We start from the raw sequence: 18,382 nt of genomic DNA on the forward strand, positions 1-18,382 counted from the left end.
TCACAGTGTCCTTACAAAACATCTGACAAAGTAAAAAAAAGACCATTTCAGAGCTTAAGACTTTTAGGTCAACACAGATAGATAGAAAAATTAATTGGATCTTTTACATAAGGAAATGCTGGGTACTTGTCCATAATTTTATTAAATTAGATCCGACTACTGACACCAGGCAACAAGTAGAGATAATGAATGTTAAATACTCAATCTCATAGACGGCAGTGCCTCTATTTAGAAAGCTGTTTTCTTCCCACTAAATGATCTAAATCATCTTGAATTCATCAGAAATCAAAGCAACTTGCTCCCGTTCCTCCTCTGGCCCTTTTTTGTGCTTCAGTAACAATATCTGTCTGTTCTACCTACTCTGCATAAAGTCCGTCTGTGACGCAGGATAAATTTAGCCAAGAGGTATGAGGTATAGAACGAGCAAACGCACTCTGGTTCTTCAGGTCAGCTGCTTCGAAGTTTCATTAACTCTGTCTATGAAGTGGAAATGAGCAGGCGTATAATGTGATTAATTATTTAAAAGAATTATAATTATTCTGCATAGTCATAGTCAGCAAATGTGAAAATGTACATCTATAAATATATATTTCAGCATTAACTTAGACACTTACAGTAATATAGGATGTCTAAATAAAACTTTTAACTTTCGTACCAGCTGTCAGAATTCATTAAATGTTCTGAAAGAGAAAAGACGGATGAAGTTATTTTCAGATTCTGGGTGTCTTGTAAAATGTGAGACAGGTGTTTCGCCTTCGAGCACCTTTTAATATTCATGGCGTTGGTTAAATATTCATATAACAAATAAGAGAAAGTTTGGGAAAGGAGAGCGATTCAGCAAACAAGTGAGCTCTGTCCGAGCTGCAGAGAGGCGGTGGCGGTCACCTCAGGACCTCTCCCAGAGGTTTGATGTGCTTCACGCTTCACAGACCGAACTTATTTATTAGTTTGTTCAAGACTGGAGCCGAGTTGTGATTGTGACAAATACTTGGCTTGAGCCTCCGGACGTCTTCGGTTCCTCCACTGTCTCCTCTTCACTCCTCACTTTCGAAGCCATGCAGGCATTTCCTTCCAGTGTCGCTGCGACGGCGCTGCTTCCCCATCGTGATCCACGGAGTAAGAAGATGAATGTACACTGCAGGGCATTGGAGAGCTATTCTTCTCGCATACGCACCTACATTCATTATGTAAAGCGATCTGTCACTGCCTCCTCAGTACATTAGGAACTGTTACAGAGCTACAGTCAGTCATTCATTTTTAACCAAGGCATAAACAAACTTGGGGAATTGCTCCACATGTTTATACAATGGAAGACTGCTTGATCTCCCTTTTGATATACATGCATAATTCATTTGGAAGAAATATGACTAGTGTAGGGTATAAAATGCGCCTGCTCAGCTCGGATGCATTGTGTTTCTGCCTGGGCTGGTTTGGCTGGAGGAGACACACAGGCTGACCACACTGAGCAACGTCAAAGGCTGGAAAACACAAAGGTCTGCAGCTAGTTCTGATTTACATGGATTCACCCATCTAATATAATTTAAATGACTCAAAAATGTATTTATTTGTAGGCATTGTTCAGTATAAACGCGTCTGTGTTATGCTCACAGAATAATGCAGGAGAACCTTGTGAGCGAATTTTACCTTTTGATTTATCTCTGCTTTGCGATTTCATGCACCTTTCAGTCGAGTTACAGACGATGGAACATCAAAGCGCTGGATTTATGAATGGCTGAACATCCTAATAAGCAAAGCAGACATGCTATATAGGCCTCAGGTCTGGACTACCAGACTGTGAATCAACACATCACAGCCGGAGCACGCGCTGAATGCGAACGCGTGTTCCACCACCAGCACTTCTGTGTAAGAGAATCACGATCCGGACGATTTTTGGATCCACTTAAAGAGAAATCGGTTGTTGACTTCTCTAGAATCGCAAATTTGGACCCACTGAGCGAATGAGCTCTGGTTTTACTCACCTGATTTTAATTCTCCGCGTCTTCCACAGAGAGAGCGCCACACTCACCAGAAAAGACGCGTGTATGACGCATTCGCAATGAATGACAAACGGTGTAGACTCTGAACCCGGGACCGCGATTAACTACATGGAAGAGTGAGTGCTGGAGTGAAGCACCTTGATTAAATCTCCCACATCTCCGTCGTTTCATACAGTCCTGGAGGGTCCTCAGGGACACTTCCTGCAATCACAGAACAGGAGGCTGCTTGGTGGGTGTTTGTCACCAACACACTCATCTGAAGGTTAAGCCTGAGTTCTTATCTAACACTTTTAGCCCCTTTCTTTAACTTTTAGCAACAAGTGCTGTTGGAGCTCCCAAACGTCAGACTCATTAAATAACACTGTGCGGAAATATCCTTCCATAGTTTTTCTTCCAATCACGTAATTCCAATGATTCTTGCTTTAATTCTGCAGCCTTCTGATTTATTGTATTTACGTATGTCGTGCTGCAGAGGGTGGAGAAATGCAGCAAACGTCTGCTCCTGTGATTATGTGGAACGGACCTGGCTAATAGCTGTTCTGCTGTTCGGTGAGGTATGAGCACTTGTTTGGAAGGGGAGGAATTGCCAGTCATAAACATTTCGGCGGGACCACCCATGCTGTTAAGCCCATTTGTCACAGGACGAAGGTCTGAGGCTTCAGACAATTAGGGTGGAAGAGGTTAATTCCTGCAAACAATCATCACATCGGAGGCGGACGGTTTAATTGAGATGGATTGGAACGGGGCCGACGGCGTGGTGGATTTATAGGGAGGGATGCTTATACTGTATGTGTGCTTTAATAAAGGCCTCCTCACACTGTCACTGCCTCTGCCTGAGCAGGTCTCCCATGACAGGCCAGTCGAGAGCCTATCTGTCTGGACTTTAATGGAACCCACCAACCCCAAACTCAATTCAGGACGGTTATTAGGTATAAAAATGTAATGGTCCAGCTGTTTAAACTTCCATGTGGCCTATGGAAATCAGGGTCAGACACTCTGCAGGAACAATTGGTCTTTTTTCAAATTGCTAAAATGTGTCATCTAATAAAAGACTGTGGTGCGCTGTTGATATTATTCCAGCACTTTATGACTTTTACTGTCTGCGAGTTGGTCTCATACATACACAATCAGGATCTCTGCTGCTGAACCGAGCTGATGTCTTTCTTTCTCAGCTGTACTGTGTGTTTGTTTTACTAGGTTTCTTGGAGATCTGTAGTTAAAGTTTATTTTTACTAAATATGGAGCATCTACCTGATACATTAGATTCAGATGGTTACATTCATAATACAAGGTGGTAAACGAGCCCCATCTGCTGTCTGAAGGGGGAAATGCAACACGTTAAACCTAAGTCGTTTTTTCTGTTGAATTTCTAACTCAGGATCAGCATTTATCTTCATCTCATCTTCATCAATTATTGTATATATACAGATGTATAGAGAGTTAAAGCAAATAACAGGGACTATTCAATGACACAGCAATATCAACAAAAAACAAGTGGAGTCTTGGAAAACAAGACAGTATTTATTAATGAAATGTCAGTTTTACCAGAGGGAAAAAATAGCTCTGTAATGACCAACGTGTCATATTTATGTCCATCATTATAAACAAACTGTCTTTTCTGATTGACTGCTACATTATACAACATTTGATTCTATTCAAACTAATTATTAAAACAATTATGAACTATTAAATAGAGTACTATTAAATAATTATTACCGCTTTTAAATTTGTTGGTCCAAAGTGTTCATGTTACTACCCTTATCAGATGAATGCCCAAAGCCACAATTATACAAAACACATTAAAGCATCACGTCCTGCACAGACAGATAATGCAGCAGAAAAACATAGTTCCACCTATTTATTGCGTTTAAACATTGAATCTTAAAATGTACTTCAGATGAACAAGAGTTTGCTCCTTTATCACAGTCGTGTACATGTAAATGCCACCAAATGTCATATTATAATATAAAACCTAATCCAGAATTGTCTTTTTTATAAATTTATAAACATCACTTGTACAACTACTATGATTTTTTTTTGTTCTAATGATATTCAAATGACCTTTGAGATCTGAATTAAATGTAGATTTACCAAACAAGTATTTCATTATAATAAAATAGAATGGTTGGATTTTCAGAGGACATTGGTTTTAAACTGTTAAAGAAATTAGCAAATGGTTCAGTGAACATTTCACAGTTTCACTACTGCTGAAAAGCCAACCACCTGTCTGACAAACTACAATCTAATAATTTTTCTCTTTCTTAACAGAGATTCAGTGCACCATGCAATTAAAAACACATTTAAAAATCTGAATATTTCAAATGTGAAAACTCCTAACTCCTCAAACCTAAGAGACTTGCCTGTTTAAAAACGTTACAGTTTCATTTTATTCAATCTTCAATAATATCTATGAAAATTTTATGTTCTTAACATGTCACACAACAGGTGATAAGCTTGTCCTAAACCTCAAATAAAGACAAATTGAAAAACAAAAAATCTGGATATAAATATAATTTTGTCTCTAAAAATACATTCAGCAGTTTTACATAGCAAAACCAAACAATCTAAATGTAATAGTGCCAGATACCACAACAATGTATGCCCTCGAATCAGTGCAGCTTACATTTTGACAATGTTGAGATCAATGTCAAGACAGAAAACGGACGGAATAAAAACTTGATTTGACAAAAAAATTATTATGTCACCTTTCTTATACAGTTACTAAGGTGATGTGTCAAATATTTGCATCTAAGGTGCCATGAACTTTTGTATAAGAAGCTATTTCTTTGAAATTATGAATAACGGAGCCCTTACATTTGATCTATTGAATAGTTCCACACTAGCTGGTGAATCCATGCACTGAACACGCTGAAAACGTTCAAATAAACCAAACAACTTAGTTTGTCACACTAAGGCATAGACCTACCACAGATTACTTCTAATTTACACCTTCAGCCTTTTCTTACAGCCAAATTAACAAAAACAAACAAAATCAGCTAATTTGCTGACTTTCCTTGACTCACGCTAATACATAACCAACCCACTGTATGACACTGCCAACAATGCAAGATGAACTATCTCATTATGTTCTAAACAGCCACACGTGCCCGACAGAGCTGTAAACTGATTCAATAATCAATAGCCTGGTAGCACAAATAATACTGAGCTGAATATAAGCAGAAATTCATCTTAATTACAAAACTGTCACCATATCCAGGGTCACCAACATTATCAGGATTCTTGTAAGCTTGTAAACACACATGTATGTTTACAAATGCAGGAAGAACTGCATTTCACTATACAGTGTTGGAAACAATGTACAGAGTGCAAGTCTCAGTTCATACAAGAAAACATTTAACTATAAATATTTTTGGTGATGAGACAATATTTATGAATAATGTTTTCATTACAAATCCACATAAAGTCCTCGGAACTTATCTGGATGACTTCATTTAGTTATTTACCCGCTGTTCTCTAGCCTAGACTGATAAAGGGGGGGGGGGGGGGGTCATTTTAAAGTGTCCTCTGCTCCTCATACCCCACAATCATTAGTTCTGTCTTGAAGTTTGCGAGTCAGGATGAGGATGGTTGAGAGAATGGCGACTGAAATGTGGAACATCAGTTGCCACATGTTCCTCATGCCGAACAGGCACAAGTTGCATAGGATGATCACAACCAACAGAGTTAGGGATTTCAGTTTCTTCAGAGAGGAGTGGAACAGGTAGAGGTGGCACTGTGGGCACAAGATGTTTGTTTAAATCAAAACCTATCAAAATATGAAAACTGTTGTGTGTGATGTGTGAGTGTAACACACTAAGTACCTGCAACACACAGCACAAAAAGGCCAGAAGAAAAGCCGCAACGTTCCATATGCCTTCATAGTCATCCTGGGTGAAAAAATTCAAATTCAAACTATGATTCATTTGTGATTTATTTTTAAGGGTCTTTAATGTAAACTGTAAGAAATACATTTGCGTTTATAAACAGTTTACACTGAGTATACACCATACCTGGAATGTATACTCTATCAGGTGCACGCCACGGATTACGTTTAAAGAGGCACACATGATATTTAGGACCAGAGAGAGGATGCCTGATGCAGTAATGGGTTCAAGTCTCACATTCTGACCTGTTAAAAAAAGCAGTTACATAAAAAGTGGTAACTAATCTGACACATTCAAAAGTATGACAACTGTATAACTGACAACCAATAAATACATTGTAGAGATAAATCACAGCCAGTAAGTCTTTTACTCTACATTCGATAGTCTTACCAGATCCGGGTCCTTGATCCATATGTCCATTTGCAACACCATTGGTGAGCTCCACCTCCTCCAAGTTAATCACTTGTGGTGGATGAATTCTCAGATCTTCCTGGACTTCTGCCAATGTTACCTCTAGGGCCGGGCCACCAGTCTGGTTGTACTGCTGCTTCAGCCTCTGAATTTTGTTATCTATGACCAAATGGTACATTGCACAAATCAGTGTCAGCTTAATCAATAAGATAGTTGTTAATTTGTTGTTCAAAACAAGACTTTTGCAGAGTCAACACATTCACAGGAAATGTAGCTACTAATGCTTCTCTCCCCACTCACCAAATTCCAAAAATGGATATGGCCTGGCTGCCAAGGCAACAACAGTGCTATTGAAACATGCTGTGAACTCCCACTGCAGATCTTCCAGGAAGCAGAAGGCTTTAGCAACAGGGAGGCTGCAGTGGCACACAGTCATGTAAGATATGCCCTCTGAAGAGATGAAACTGAACAGGTGAAAAGAGAAAAGGTGTTTAGTAAACAAACAGCCCGGCACAGTGTGACGTAGAAGCCCCTGTGATTAGACAGACAACATTCGGTCCATCTTCCGTGCCACATAAGCAAGTAAACACTGTCTTGATGTTGTCGGTCTACTGTGTATTTGTTTTTGTGTGGCAACACACAGAATCACTCAAGCAGTTTGCCGCTGCTGTGTTTCTCGTCTCCTTACTATATATTGAGCTGCTGTCCTTTGATAGTCCCTCTGTCAGGAAGGCGGGACAGTCCTTTGCTGATGGCCCTGAGCTGCTGCTTTTTTTCCTGCAGTTCTCTGTTGTGTTCAAAGTCCGTGGAAGCTGACAGGGGGAGCCCATCCCTGACCCGAACCACGAAGGCAAACAGGATCAGAGACATTATCCACTAGGTCCATGAAGAACTAACTGTCTGCAAAGAAACAACAGATCATAAATATTACTGTGCTATGCTACAACTACAGAAACCCTAAATATTCTTTTCAGATAAATAATTTTGTTCTCAGTTCTGGTGCATAATAATGTGCTGTTTTGTAAGTGAGTAAATAATGCACCAAATATTTACACGTGATGTGGTACATTCTATTTTTGTTTTAACATAAATAATACGTGATAATTACGTTAAATGAACTGTTGTGTGTGTGGGGAATGCTTAGCTAGTGTAGTTACATTATACACTGGCACCTGAGTTCATAATTTTGACAGCGTACTCTGAAAATTATGTCAAATTTAATATTTTTTTTCTATGTTTTTTTCTATAAGATTTCTTTTAAAGGTAATTGATGTAATCGTGGTTGCACCTTACCTCATTGTATTGGCTTTCATGCTGCACCTTGTTACTTAGCTACAGCAGGTTAGCTGACGTTACAACATGGTTTCAAACAACCACAGCAACAGCGAGCCTCCTACACAGTGAAGACCTGTAATCGGATAATTTATTTTATCAGGGACTGATCAAGGGAATCCTAATAACTTGATATCTAGGTTTATAAATACAATAAAATTGGGTACTGAGCTAACTCCAAATCGACTTCCTGTTACAACAAAAAACACAATAAGTCTTCTACGGAAACAACAAAGGGACAAAACTAGTGAACGCCAAGCGAAGTTCCGCAGCCGAAGTTGGTTCTTGGCCATCAGTGACTAGCTAAGCGTTCGGCTAGCTACTGTACAGAGGTCAGTTGTGTTATTTACTGTACACATCTGGATTGTCTGTGTCGTGATTTGACTTTGACTGAAACTGAAACTATGGGAATGTGAAGAACGCGTGCTAGCGACTAGCCATTCGTTCAGCCATTTCTAAATCGCCTTTCACACGTTTGGATTAGCGTGGTGCTAGCTGTTAGTAGCTTTGTAGCTAATGAACGTTTAGTAGTTGTTGCTTGTGGCACAGTTTGAACCTTGAGTTCAGTGTCAACGTGACGAAATGAAGCACTGGACAAATGTGTGGATCGTTAGCTTAGCTAACGCATATGGTCTCGTTCCAAATGTTGAGTTCCTGGTTTAGATTTACGTATTGTATTCATCAGATCACATCTTCCGAACTAAAGAGCTAAAAAAGACTCCTCTAAGTGTACTTCTCTCCCAGCTGGCTGCATTTCAAGCAAAATGTGTTTTTTTCCTGTCAAACCTTATATTCTATCCAGTTTTATTTCATTGACCTTGACAAAATGTTTTTAGCTGTCACGCCTCCTATCTAAATTAAAAGAGTAAACACAGTTGAAGCTGTACAGTGGATTGCACTGTTTTTGGCTTGGATTTGCATAGCCAATATCATTTCTTCTGCTCTCTCCTCCCATCGGTCTCTCCTCCCCTTTCTGTTCCTGCTCTTCTACTCTCCCTACATTGTTTTTCCAGACGCTCTTTTCAGACTGCTGTGTTTTTCAGTCAAGCAGCAGATTCAAAAAAAGGAGCCCAAATGGGATTCATGCTACTTCTTTAGGAATTGACAGCCTTATTATTTTGTTGTCTTCCACCCTCAGGTCCACTCAGACCTGAAGCACAATGGGGGTGAAAGACCGCCCACAGTGTTACTTTGATGTGGAGCTCAACCGTGAGCCAGGTAGGAGAGTTTTAAATCAGTTTACATGTATGTATGAGGATTGTGGGCTTTTAGACTGATGCTTTGCTTTTGTTTGACATTGTAATTGTCAAAATTGAAAGTGCAACTAGAAGACTAGAGGACTGTTGGACCAGTTAAGTAGCCTTTAAAAAAAGAAATTTCATTAAGACATTTTTGGACAGGGAGTGACTAAACAATCCTTTATCGTACTCATAACAATACTTTTGGATTTACCTCTGCTTGTGGAGTTTATATATAGTTAACAGAGTTTTTTGTCAAAATTGTTATTGCTTAATGTAGTTTGCCATTAAAATAATAAATATATATAATAACATTTATGCCACTTCGTGGTAATTATTATTCCTGCTTTGAACTAGTTAAGCTCTATATATTTTTTTCGGGAGAAACTGTCCGTTAAGGATTTTTCTTTCGTGTCCTGTAGTTGGGCGAATTGTATTTCAACTTTTCTCGGATATTTGCCCCAAGACAAGCAAAAACTTCCTCTGTTTGTGCACTGGTGAGTACATTTTATGTTTTTTAACATGTACTGTTTTTTATTTTTATATAATTTTGAACTGTGACTAATAAGGCCAGAGTACAAACGAGCCAACAACAGTTTATTACTGTAGGTACAAATTTAATAAGGTGCCTGTTTTTTGTCTCTTTTTCCTAATACTTTCAGTGTAAAATGATCACTATCGGCTTAAAACCTTTTATAAGCACTTTAAGAGCCCCTTGTTTGAATGTTAAAAGGAAAGACAGTGGCTGTGGTGTAAGTGGTCCAATGACAGATGGCATTACTGGAAGGATAGTGGTATTTCTACCTTGATATTTCGTCCCACAGAGCTGAACAGAATGTCCTGTATGAGCACTAGTCCTCCCAGAGGTTGCCATAAATCTCGAAACAGATAGCAAATCGATCCTCCATCTCATTTTTTACCTGAATGACAGGAATGTAATCCTGGCAAGGGCAGATATGGGAAAAGGTTGGTTAGTTCATTCCTTTTCCTCAACATCGAACGCAGTGTAACACAAACATATAAACACATCAGATTGACAGTTCGCTGCAGCTTTTTCATAGTTTTTTGTATGTTCTTTTAGACGGGGATCAGCTCGCACCTATAAAAACACGAAGTCAATGAAGCAAAATCGTAGGGATTAGCTACCCAAGCTGCACATTTGAACAAGCAGCTTTCTGTCCTCTGAAAGCACCCTTAAAAACAGCCAACCCAGATTGTATTTAATGGATTCTGCATTGCTGCACTGGAGTATTACAGACAGGATGTGTGAACGAAGGCGTTGTCTTTTCCAGCTGTGCATTAATTCCCTTTAACTCCCATATCTCATGTGTTAACATTTTAGACCCGCAGCTCGAGGCACCCTTTGCAGTAGAATGCCAGTTCTTGTGTGTCCTCAGAGCACAGATAACATGCCTTTTAATTGCAGGTGAAAAGGGAACTGGCAAAATCACACGAAAAAAGCTGTGCTACAAAGGTTCCACGTTTCACCGGGTTGTAAAGAACTTTATGATCCAGGGAGGCGACTTCACTGAAGGTAAAGATGTCTAACACAATTTGCTTTCACATTGAATCTAAATTTAAACTGAATCTTATTCATATTAAAAGTCTATTTATTACCTTTTTTAAATGTCAATGAGGCAGCAGCTTTGTTATTGTAGTACATTTAGTCTGACTATATTTCTGTCTGCAGGAAATGGAAGAGGTGGAGAGTCCATATATGGCGGCTACTTTGAAGGTAACGAGAAAATAAAGTGATCTACCAACAGTCTGCATTGCTAATATCCCATAAATGTATATCTAATACTTTAATACGTTTGCATGTGTATAACATTGCATGTGCCTATTGTAATAATCATGGGTTTCTTGTGAATGACTCAGCTGACCTTCACGTTTACATTGTATAGTGCTGTCTTCGTTTTAGTTAAAGTAGTGGGCTTTATCAGATCAGCATGGAGAGTAGGCATTCTCTTTATTGTAAGCTACAATCTTCCTGCCTAAAATTTTCAACATATTCTTTTATTTATAGAGTGGTCTTTTGCAAAATGAGAAGGTAAGAGATGTACACAGCTCTGTAACACCATGTCAACATTGTCCCTACCACCCTCCTAACTCAGTAAAAAAAAAAAAAAAACGTTTGCAAAGGTACCAACGGATTTCCACTCTCACAAGTTGGAGCCCAAAGCTTCAGGCCTCTCAGATTACATAAGTGCTAATTATAGCTATGGTCGTAACATGACTTCGACATCCTTAACATGACTGGAATTATAACAGTTGGAAACATTGGCTTTGCCTGAAGTGCAGCATAGTGAAGGTTTTTGCACTGAAACATTGGCACGTTTATAATCATTCTGGAATGTACGTATAACTTAGTGATGATGTTGATGAAACCACGTCGACAAACGTGAGATTATATGTTGCCTGTTTGGAACTTGTAAACTTTTTATTGGAGCCATGTTAACACTGGACCAACAAAATCGCTGGCTTAATGGACGGACTGGTTGTTGAAGCAGTGATTAGGTTTAACAGATGTAACATGGATATTCTTACTGCACTTCCCTGAACCTCTCTGTTAACACCGTAAAAAGAGAACACACACGGAGACGTTTTTCTCTTTTTACTCCCAACAGATGAGAACTTCAACCTGAAACACGACAGAGCTTTCCTGTTGTCGATGGCCAATCGAGGGAAGGACACCAACGGTTCACAGTTTTTCATGTAAGTAACAAAATACTACTACTGCTTGTTCGTGTAAACCTCACAGTCCCTTCTCTTTGTGCAATTAGATGTTAAAGTTCAGCGAAACATGGATTCCTTCTTTTTCATCTTCAAATGTGTTACATTTTTTCTCTTGCCGTTTTTGTGTAAAATTTACAGAAACTCTAGCATCCTGCTCCTCCAAGGTAATGTGTCTCCAAGGCTGTGTTTCTCACTACCCTGACTTTATTTTCTATTTTAGTTCGTATTCACAAATGGTTTGAGGTGATTAGGCTTATCTGACTTTGTAGACTTTATCACTAAAGTAGGTTTTACCATCACTTACAGCATCTTCCTTGACTAAACACAACATCAAGGACAAAACATAGAGGAAGGATTATATGTGTACACATGCCTGTTTGTGGCTCTAAATTGAAACTTGAACAGAAAGTAAATGTTTCCAAAATGATTTGCAATCAATGTGATTAAACAAATGGTTATATGCCAAATGCTGTACAATTGAACATATTCCCATGTTACCGTGGGTTTCTTGAAGATACTAGTTTAATCTCAGTCTCTTCCTACTTTTTCTCCCTTTTCATCACTCTACATTCATGGACCGATCTTCCTTGACTTTTCCAATGGATTTTCACAAGCAGCACAACCAAGATGGCGCCGCACCTCGATGGGTAAAATGCATTCATTAATTTTGCACTATATAGTTGCATGATTTTATTTTCATTCAATATAAAATGTTTTCTAGTTAAACCACATTGCTTTAAAACAGTGGAAAAAGAATTCTCTTTGACATGCATGTGTCTGTGCAGAGTACATGTTGTCTTTGGACTCATCATCTCTGGGTTTGAAGTGATAAAGAAGATTGAAGGGCTGAAGACGGATTCAGCCAGCAGACCCTATGCTGACGTGAGAGTGGTGGACTGTGGTCAGCTGATTACCAAATCTGCAAATGATGGTGAGTGCCCCCTTATGTTGGGGCTGATGTTTTTCCTCAAGGGTAACACTGACTGTTTTGCATTTTTCTTTTCTAAAGGTTTACACTTTTTATTGTATCTTTTCTTTGTGCCTTGTGTGGGCAATAACATGTTGCCTGTGGTTTTAACTAGGTCCTATTTTGTGCTCACTGTGTAAGAACTTGGCATTTGGATGTCAGCCTTTTCCCCCACTGCTGGCATCAGTATGGTGTGTGTAACCTGATCTCCTATTTAATAAGGATCAGTGAGGTGATCTCTGTGGACTCTATTTGGCATCTGCCCACCTGACTCTGCCAGGCCAGCGTTTATTGCCTCCAACATCCCCTCACAACAGAAGCATTGTTGTGTTAGAGCCAAATCAATGACCTTTCACTTTCTACTTTAAGTGAGCATATACACAAAAATGTTATAAAATGACTTTCATTTTTTTCTTTCTTCAGTGCTGCAGGGAAAGAGGAAAAGAACCTTGCATTCCACCAACTCATCGTCAAGTTCTCATGAATCATCCTCTCAGCTCTCTACTGAAAGTGAGTCTGATGAAAAACACAAACATCGCAAGCACAAGAGACATGCAAAGAGTAAACATTCGAAAAGGAAAAAGAGGGAATCAAAGAAGGAGAATAACAACCATGCTATACATCCAAAGCAGTGGTAGGTTTGCTCTGTTTTTCGTTTTTATATAACTGCTGTGAAATGAACATTGTCACAGATTTGACAACTATTAATAGACGTCTAAATGAATCTTTGCATAGCAAATTTAAGATTTGCATTGTGTTGCTGCTGCTTTCACAGTTCTGAGGAGAGCGTGATGATGAAAGGAGAGACTGAAGTAGAAGAAGAGAAGGAACAAAGTGGGAAGAGAGAAAAGCCTTTGGTTCGACCAGAGGAAATCCCACCAGTGCCAGAGAACCGCTTCCTTTTGCGACGGGACATGCCATCTCAGGAGGATAAAGCAGAGATGTCAGTTTTAAAGTTGGGCTTCATTTGCAAGGATTCTTCTCTAAGCACAGTAATTGTTTACTTAGAAAAATGTTCTACTTTTCAGAGTTGTGAAAGACGAAACGTCTCTTTCAGCTGATCAGAAACCAGCTGTTTCAAAGTCTGGCCGTAAGATCAAAGGCAGAGGAACAATGGTATGTCCACTTGTATAATCATGTGTGATGACATGTATTAAAAATACATTTATCTGTGACTATGTATCATTGTTTTTGTCGTTTCAATAATTATTCTTCCGTAGAGGTATCGAACTCCCACTAGGTCTAAATCTCGCTCTGCATCACTGGAAGACCGTGGCAGTAGTGAAACACCACCACACTGGAAAGAAGAAATGAAGAGAACCAAAGTTTATCAGCCACCGAGCATTGAGAGATGGAGCAAAGGAGACAAGTAAGCCTTTTTTTACATAGTAACTTTAAATATATAATGTTTTGTTTTCTTCATGAATTTTCTAATTTAATAGATTGAATGACCGTTCCTCGAGCAGATGGGAGGACAGAAGTGACTCTGCATGGTCCCGGTCTGCAGATCATTCTTCAGACCATAGCTCTAAAAGGTCCAGCCTGCGCCACCAACAAAAGAAGGAGAAGAAGAAAGCCAAACACAAGAAGAAAGGCAAAAAACGGAAACACAGTAAGAAGAAGCTCTCCAAGAGCAAGCCCCTGGAGTCTTACATGTCAGAGGGTGAAAGGTCTTCGTCTTCAGGAAGGAAGGCCAGAAAATCTTTCTCTCCTTCTCGTTCTTCATCGAGTCACCATCATTCATTGACTCAAAGAAGAAATCGGTCTTCAGCATCTGTAAGAGATTCACATTCATTCTCTAGATCGTACACACGCAGTCGATCTAGATCTAGGGGGAGATCAAGGTCCTATTCACAATCCAGAAGTCGTTCTAGATCAAGAAGTCGGTCAATGTCTAGGTCCAGATCACCATCCTATTCTAGATCCAGGTCAAGATCAAGATCCAGGTACAGATCCAGGTCTTTGTCTCGGTCTAGGAAGAGACGTTTATCCAGATCCCCAAGAAAGAGAAAAACCAGCAAGAGTAAATCAGATGTCATGGTCCATGGGGCAGAGAAACCTCACGAAAGCAAAGTATTGCCTGTCACCCGACTTCCTACTGTCCCGGTTCCTGAAAATGTTCCTGTAATCCCACTAAGCGACAGTCCTCCACCATCACGCTGGAAACCAGGTCAAAAACCCTGGAAGCCCTCCTACATCCATATTCAGGCTATTAAAGCTAAATTAGCTCCCAGTGCTTTGGCCTCTATTGGACAAGCAGCTGATGATGACACTAAAAATGCCCCGGTTTCAGTTACAGCAAAGTCTCTGCCGAGTAAAACCAAAATTGACAAAGGTTACAAACCTGCACGGCAGTCGTGCAGCCGGTCATCCAGAAGCAGGTCCTATAGCCGATCATATAGTCGCTCAAGGAGTAGAAGTTGCAGCATGCCCAGGTCCAAGTCGGGATCGCCTCGTACAAATCACAGCAGGTCCTCCTCCTATAGCGGAGCAGAATCTGAAGAATCCCAGAAAACAGGCAGCAACAAAAGAAATTCACTAGAGAAAGAGTGGAAAGAATACTACAGCTCTCTAAATAGGATTAAAAACTTAGATCAGTGCTTTTCACTCAGAAGTAGCGAAGAGGATCATTCAAGATCAGAGAACAGGACGGGCAGCGCACACAGTCCTAATGTCAGCTTTTCACAGAGAAGTGGCTCATCAGAGAAAAAAGAGCGAGGCAGCTCACAGGAGGTGAAACATCACAGTTCTGTGCAAGGGGACAGCTTTAGTAGCAAGTCTGCCTGGGACAGTGACAGCGACAAAGGAAACAAAAACAACCATGCTATGGCATTGAAAACGCAGAAACAAGAAACTCAGTCAAGGAAAGTCCTTGACAAGAAGTCTCCAGTTACTGGATGGAATTCAGAAAGTGATTCAGAAAATGTAACTGCCAGGACAGTGGCTGTATCTGATAAGGAGGAAGGGGAAGCTAGTTCAGAGTCAGATTTTGGCACTTACAGAAAAACATCAGAGGCTGTAACTGCTTTAGGACTCAAGATCACTGCTACAGTTGCTTCTAATCAAACAGAGGCAAATCCTGACAAGGCCACAGAGTCAGAGAAGCAAAAAAGCAAGAAGAGGGCTAAACGCAAGCATAAACGCAAGAGAAGAAGCGAGAACAAAAGTAAGGACAAAGGAAAGAGATCCAGGAGGAAGCAGCAGAAGCAGAAAGAGACTTTTCACTGGCAACCACCTTTAGAGTTTGGAGATGAGGACGATGAAGATGAGTCCAGAAAAGAGAAACGCAGTCCCGGAACTGTTGTAGAAATGACTGGAGTAGACAGCATGGACGAAAAAGACCAAAATGGAGACTCTTCAAACAACAATCCCGGTAAAAAGGATGGCACACGGCAAAAAAGAGCAAAAGAATGTATCAACAAAAACTCAAAATATACTGAACCTCGTCCATCAACCACCAAGAATGGTGCTAGTGGTACTCAACTATCCTCCTCCAAGCAGGAGCAGGAGTCATTGGATGATATGGACATCTGTACCCCAGAGCATGACGCCGACGTAACAGAACCTCCACCAACACATGATTCCCACAAGAATAACTCCAAGTTGCCTCTAAATTCTTCAGATATGTCAAGTAAAGAGCCCACTCTCCCTCATGTCAAAGAACAGTCTGCTGTAGACTCCACTTCAGAATCTGATGGGCTGCAAGACAAAGCAGCTACTGGCACTGGGATTAATTTCAAATGGCGTCCTTTGAAGGGAACGTCAGCTCAGCAAATGGCTAATTTGCCACCTGTTACTGCAAAATGCATCCAGAATCAAGAGAACCAGGCCCTCGGCACGCAAGGTGTGAGAATGGAGATAAAAAGTAAAAACCGGGTCAGACCAGGATCCCTGTTTGATGAGGTCCGTAAGACGGTACGACTCAACCGGAGGCAGAGGAACCAGGAGAGCTCCAGCGAGGAGAGGTCTCCTTCTGTAGGAAAACCCAGGGCAGCGTCACGCTCTCCTCACAAGTCCAGGTCTGTGTCCAGGAAGTCTGACTCTGTTTCTAGTCACCGGACAGACAGTAGAGGGTGGTCCCGCTCCTACAGCAGGTCCAGGAGTAGATCCCACTCCAGTTACACATCCAGGCAAGTCAAGAGCACGAGGACAGTATCTCTAAACCCTTCTAAACGCCGACCGGCTCAATGTTGACGATTGTTCTTTCAGGAGCCGTAGCAGGAGTCGCAGGAGACGCAGGAGAAGGCGGTCGCGCTCTCGCAGCAGCACATATGGAAGTTACAGGAGCCACAGGTACAAGAGCTGTGGAAGCCCCACAGAGAAAGAGAGGTTTTAATACCTTGTTATATCCCATATTAACATCATCTAAGTAATGTTTCAGCGCATTCTCTCTGTATTTTCCTTTTCCTCAGTTGGACGTACAGTAGAAGTCGCTCCAGAAGTCGCTCATATAAACGTCATCGAAGATCCAGGTGAGTGAGCCTCCTTGATTTCATTCAAAATTGATAATGTCATCGCATTTGTGTATCTACAGGGTGAGTAAACATTCTTTTATCTCACTCTCTTCTGGTTGTTTAACTTAGCAGCCATTATATATTAGTAGGTTCTACAGTATGTATACTGTATGCAACAGGAGTAACTAACAGTTAACAGAATAACAGATTGTTTGTTGTGTATTTATTTGTGCTTATGCACCTATTTATTAGAACTGATTGTCTTTCATGGTAATGCAGGTCAGACTCCTATGAAAGCTATTCCAGTCGTAGCGTGAGCAGGAGACGAGGACGCAGACGGAGTGACAGCTACAGGAGCTCGGACCATCGGTCCCGGTAGGACTAGTGGTTTTCCACCAATCACAGACCACACAGTGTACATCCTCCATGCCTAAAATATTCCACTGTGACGTTGTCTGCAGGTCGTACCGCTCCTCCAGTCGTAGTTCTTCTAGACACAGGAGCCACAGTTGCAGCAGTCGCTACAGTTGAGCTGCGTCTCCGGCAGGTTTCTCATCTGATGAGAATGAACAAAACCGCGGATTCTGGACGTCATTCACAAACAATGATAACCACAGATCAGCAAGTGAAGCTGAAAGGGTTTAGTCTATTATTGTACTGTATCTCTTGACTATATAAGCTGAAATAGTGGCCTTCAAAGAATTGAATGTTATAAATGTATATAATTAAGCCACTTTCAAACTTGAGCACAGGCAGACGCTTGACTTTGTATGTTAAACTAAACTGTATATATATATTTTATATTCTATATTTGTCTGTTCCCTTTTTAAGTCTGTTTTTTGTACATTGAAATGGACAAACATTACGCTGAAAGTATCTAATCCTCTCAGTGTTGACATGTATGAAAAGTTAATGGGTTAGTGGTTATGGATTTAGGTTATGCCATAGCTTCATTGTCAGCTAGACTCATTTGTTTTTCTCTGGAGACATCCTTGTTGATGGGAAAATAACTCTGTACCAAGCTGTCATTTGTTACTGTTCCATTATTAATGTGGCATGCATTGTTTAAGCTGTGCTCCAAGTAGAGCGTCGTCTTTTCTTCAGTTTTATCATTTTAGAATGTTTACGATTAATAAATTTCAGCACCTCTTGTTCCTCTGGTTGTTTTTGTGCTTGAACTATACAATACACTGCAGATACTGTAACAGCAGAGATGCTGTCATGCCTCTACAATGATGCCATCTACCCTCCACATCAGTACTGCTGTACTGGATCAGTCTGGAAAGATGCACAGTGATGCCTTTAACCTGGCAGGTTTATGTGCATGTCTCAGCAGGACCAAGAATGATACAATGGCTTTTTT

At 40.4% G+C, this 18,382-nt stretch overlaps 2 protein-coding genes across 6 annotated transcripts; one reads left to right on the forward strand and one right to left on the reverse strand.

Moving 5' to 3' along the window:
* Positions 1 to 3,497: 3,497 nt before the first annotated feature.
* sec22c (SEC22 homolog C, vesicle trafficking protein) lies at positions 3,498 to 7,726 on the reverse strand. Its single transcript, XM_055507869.1, has 7 exons — positions 7,586 to 7,726; positions 6,981 to 7,192; positions 6,593 to 6,756; positions 6,272 to 6,451; positions 6,008 to 6,126; positions 5,819 to 5,884; positions 3,498 to 5,730 (listed from the first exon to the last, which is right to left on the reverse strand). The coding sequence occupies exons 2-7, from the start codon at positions 7,160 to 7,162 to the stop codon at positions 5,530 to 5,532; spliced, it is 912 nt and encodes a 303-aa protein (XP_055363844.1). The 5' UTR covers positions 7,163 to 7,192; positions 7,586 to 7,726; the 3' UTR covers positions 3,498 to 5,529.
* Positions 7,727 to 7,818: 92 nt separating this feature from the next.
* On the forward strand, positions 7,819 to 18,171 carry nktr (natural killer cell triggering receptor). 5 transcript variants are annotated; one of them, XM_029146543.3, is made up of 17 exons: positions 7,819 to 7,956; positions 8,763 to 8,842; positions 9,285 to 9,359; positions 10,289 to 10,396; positions 10,553 to 10,597; positions 11,490 to 11,577; positions 12,216 to 12,245; positions 12,384 to 12,529; positions 12,989 to 13,199; positions 13,341 to 13,508; positions 13,594 to 13,681; positions 13,786 to 13,934; positions 14,008 to 16,695; positions 16,775 to 16,858; positions 16,978 to 17,037; positions 17,299 to 17,394; positions 17,481 to 18,171. In XM_029146543.3, exons 2-17 carry the CDS (start codon positions 8,785 to 8,787, stop codon positions 17,548 to 17,550), a joined length of 4,164 nt encoding a protein of 1,387 aa, XP_029002376.1. In that variant the 5' UTR covers positions 7,819 to 7,956; positions 8,763 to 8,784; the 3' UTR covers positions 17,551 to 18,171. The 5 variants fall into 5 exon arrangements, with proteins under 5 accessions (XP_029002376.1, XP_029002377.1, XP_029002378.1 ...); XM_029146544.3 differs by lacking the exon at positions 7,819 to 7,956 and having other exon boundaries at positions 8,628 to 8,842; XM_029146545.3 differs by lacking the exons at positions 7,819 to 7,956; positions 8,763 to 8,842; positions 9,285 to 9,359 and adding an exon at positions 10,889 to 10,912 and having other exon boundaries at positions 10,326 to 10,396.
* The last annotated feature ends 211 nt before the right edge of the window (positions 18,172 to 18,382 follow it).

This window comes from Betta splendens, chromosome 4, assembly GCF_900634795.4.
Source record: "Betta splendens chromosome 4, fBetSpl5.4, whole genome shotgun sequence".
NCBI lineage: Eukaryota > Metazoa > Chordata > Actinopteri > Anabantiformes > Osphronemidae > Betta > Betta splendens.

Excerpts from the sequence above, each read along its gene's own strand:
- sec22c (XM_055507869.1), bottom strand. The coding sequence starts at position 7,162 with ATGTCTCTGATCCTGTTTGCCTTCGTGGTTCGGGTCAGGGATGGGCTC. Across the intron at positions 6,757-6,980 it reads GGACAGCAGCTCAATATATA|TTTCATCTCTTCAGAGGGCA; the intron begins GTAAGGAGACGA and ends TCACCTGTTCAG. Across the intron at positions 6,127-6,271 it reads GGATCAAGGACCCGGATCTG|GTCAGAATGTGAGACTTGAA; the intron begins GTAAGACTATCG and ends TTTTTTTAACAG.
- nktr (XM_029146543.3), top strand. The coding sequence starts at position 8,785 with ATGGGGGTGAAAGACCGCCCACAGTGTTACTTTGATGTGGAGCTCAAC. Across the intron at positions 17,038-17,298 it reads AAACGTCATCGAAGATCCAG|GTCAGACTCCTATGAAAGCT; the intron begins GTGAGTGAGCCT and ends ATGGTAATGCAG. Across the intron at positions 17,395-17,480 it reads AGCTCGGACCATCGGTCCCG|GTCGTACCGCTCCTCCAGTC; the intron begins GTAGGACTAGTG and ends CGTTGTCTGCAG.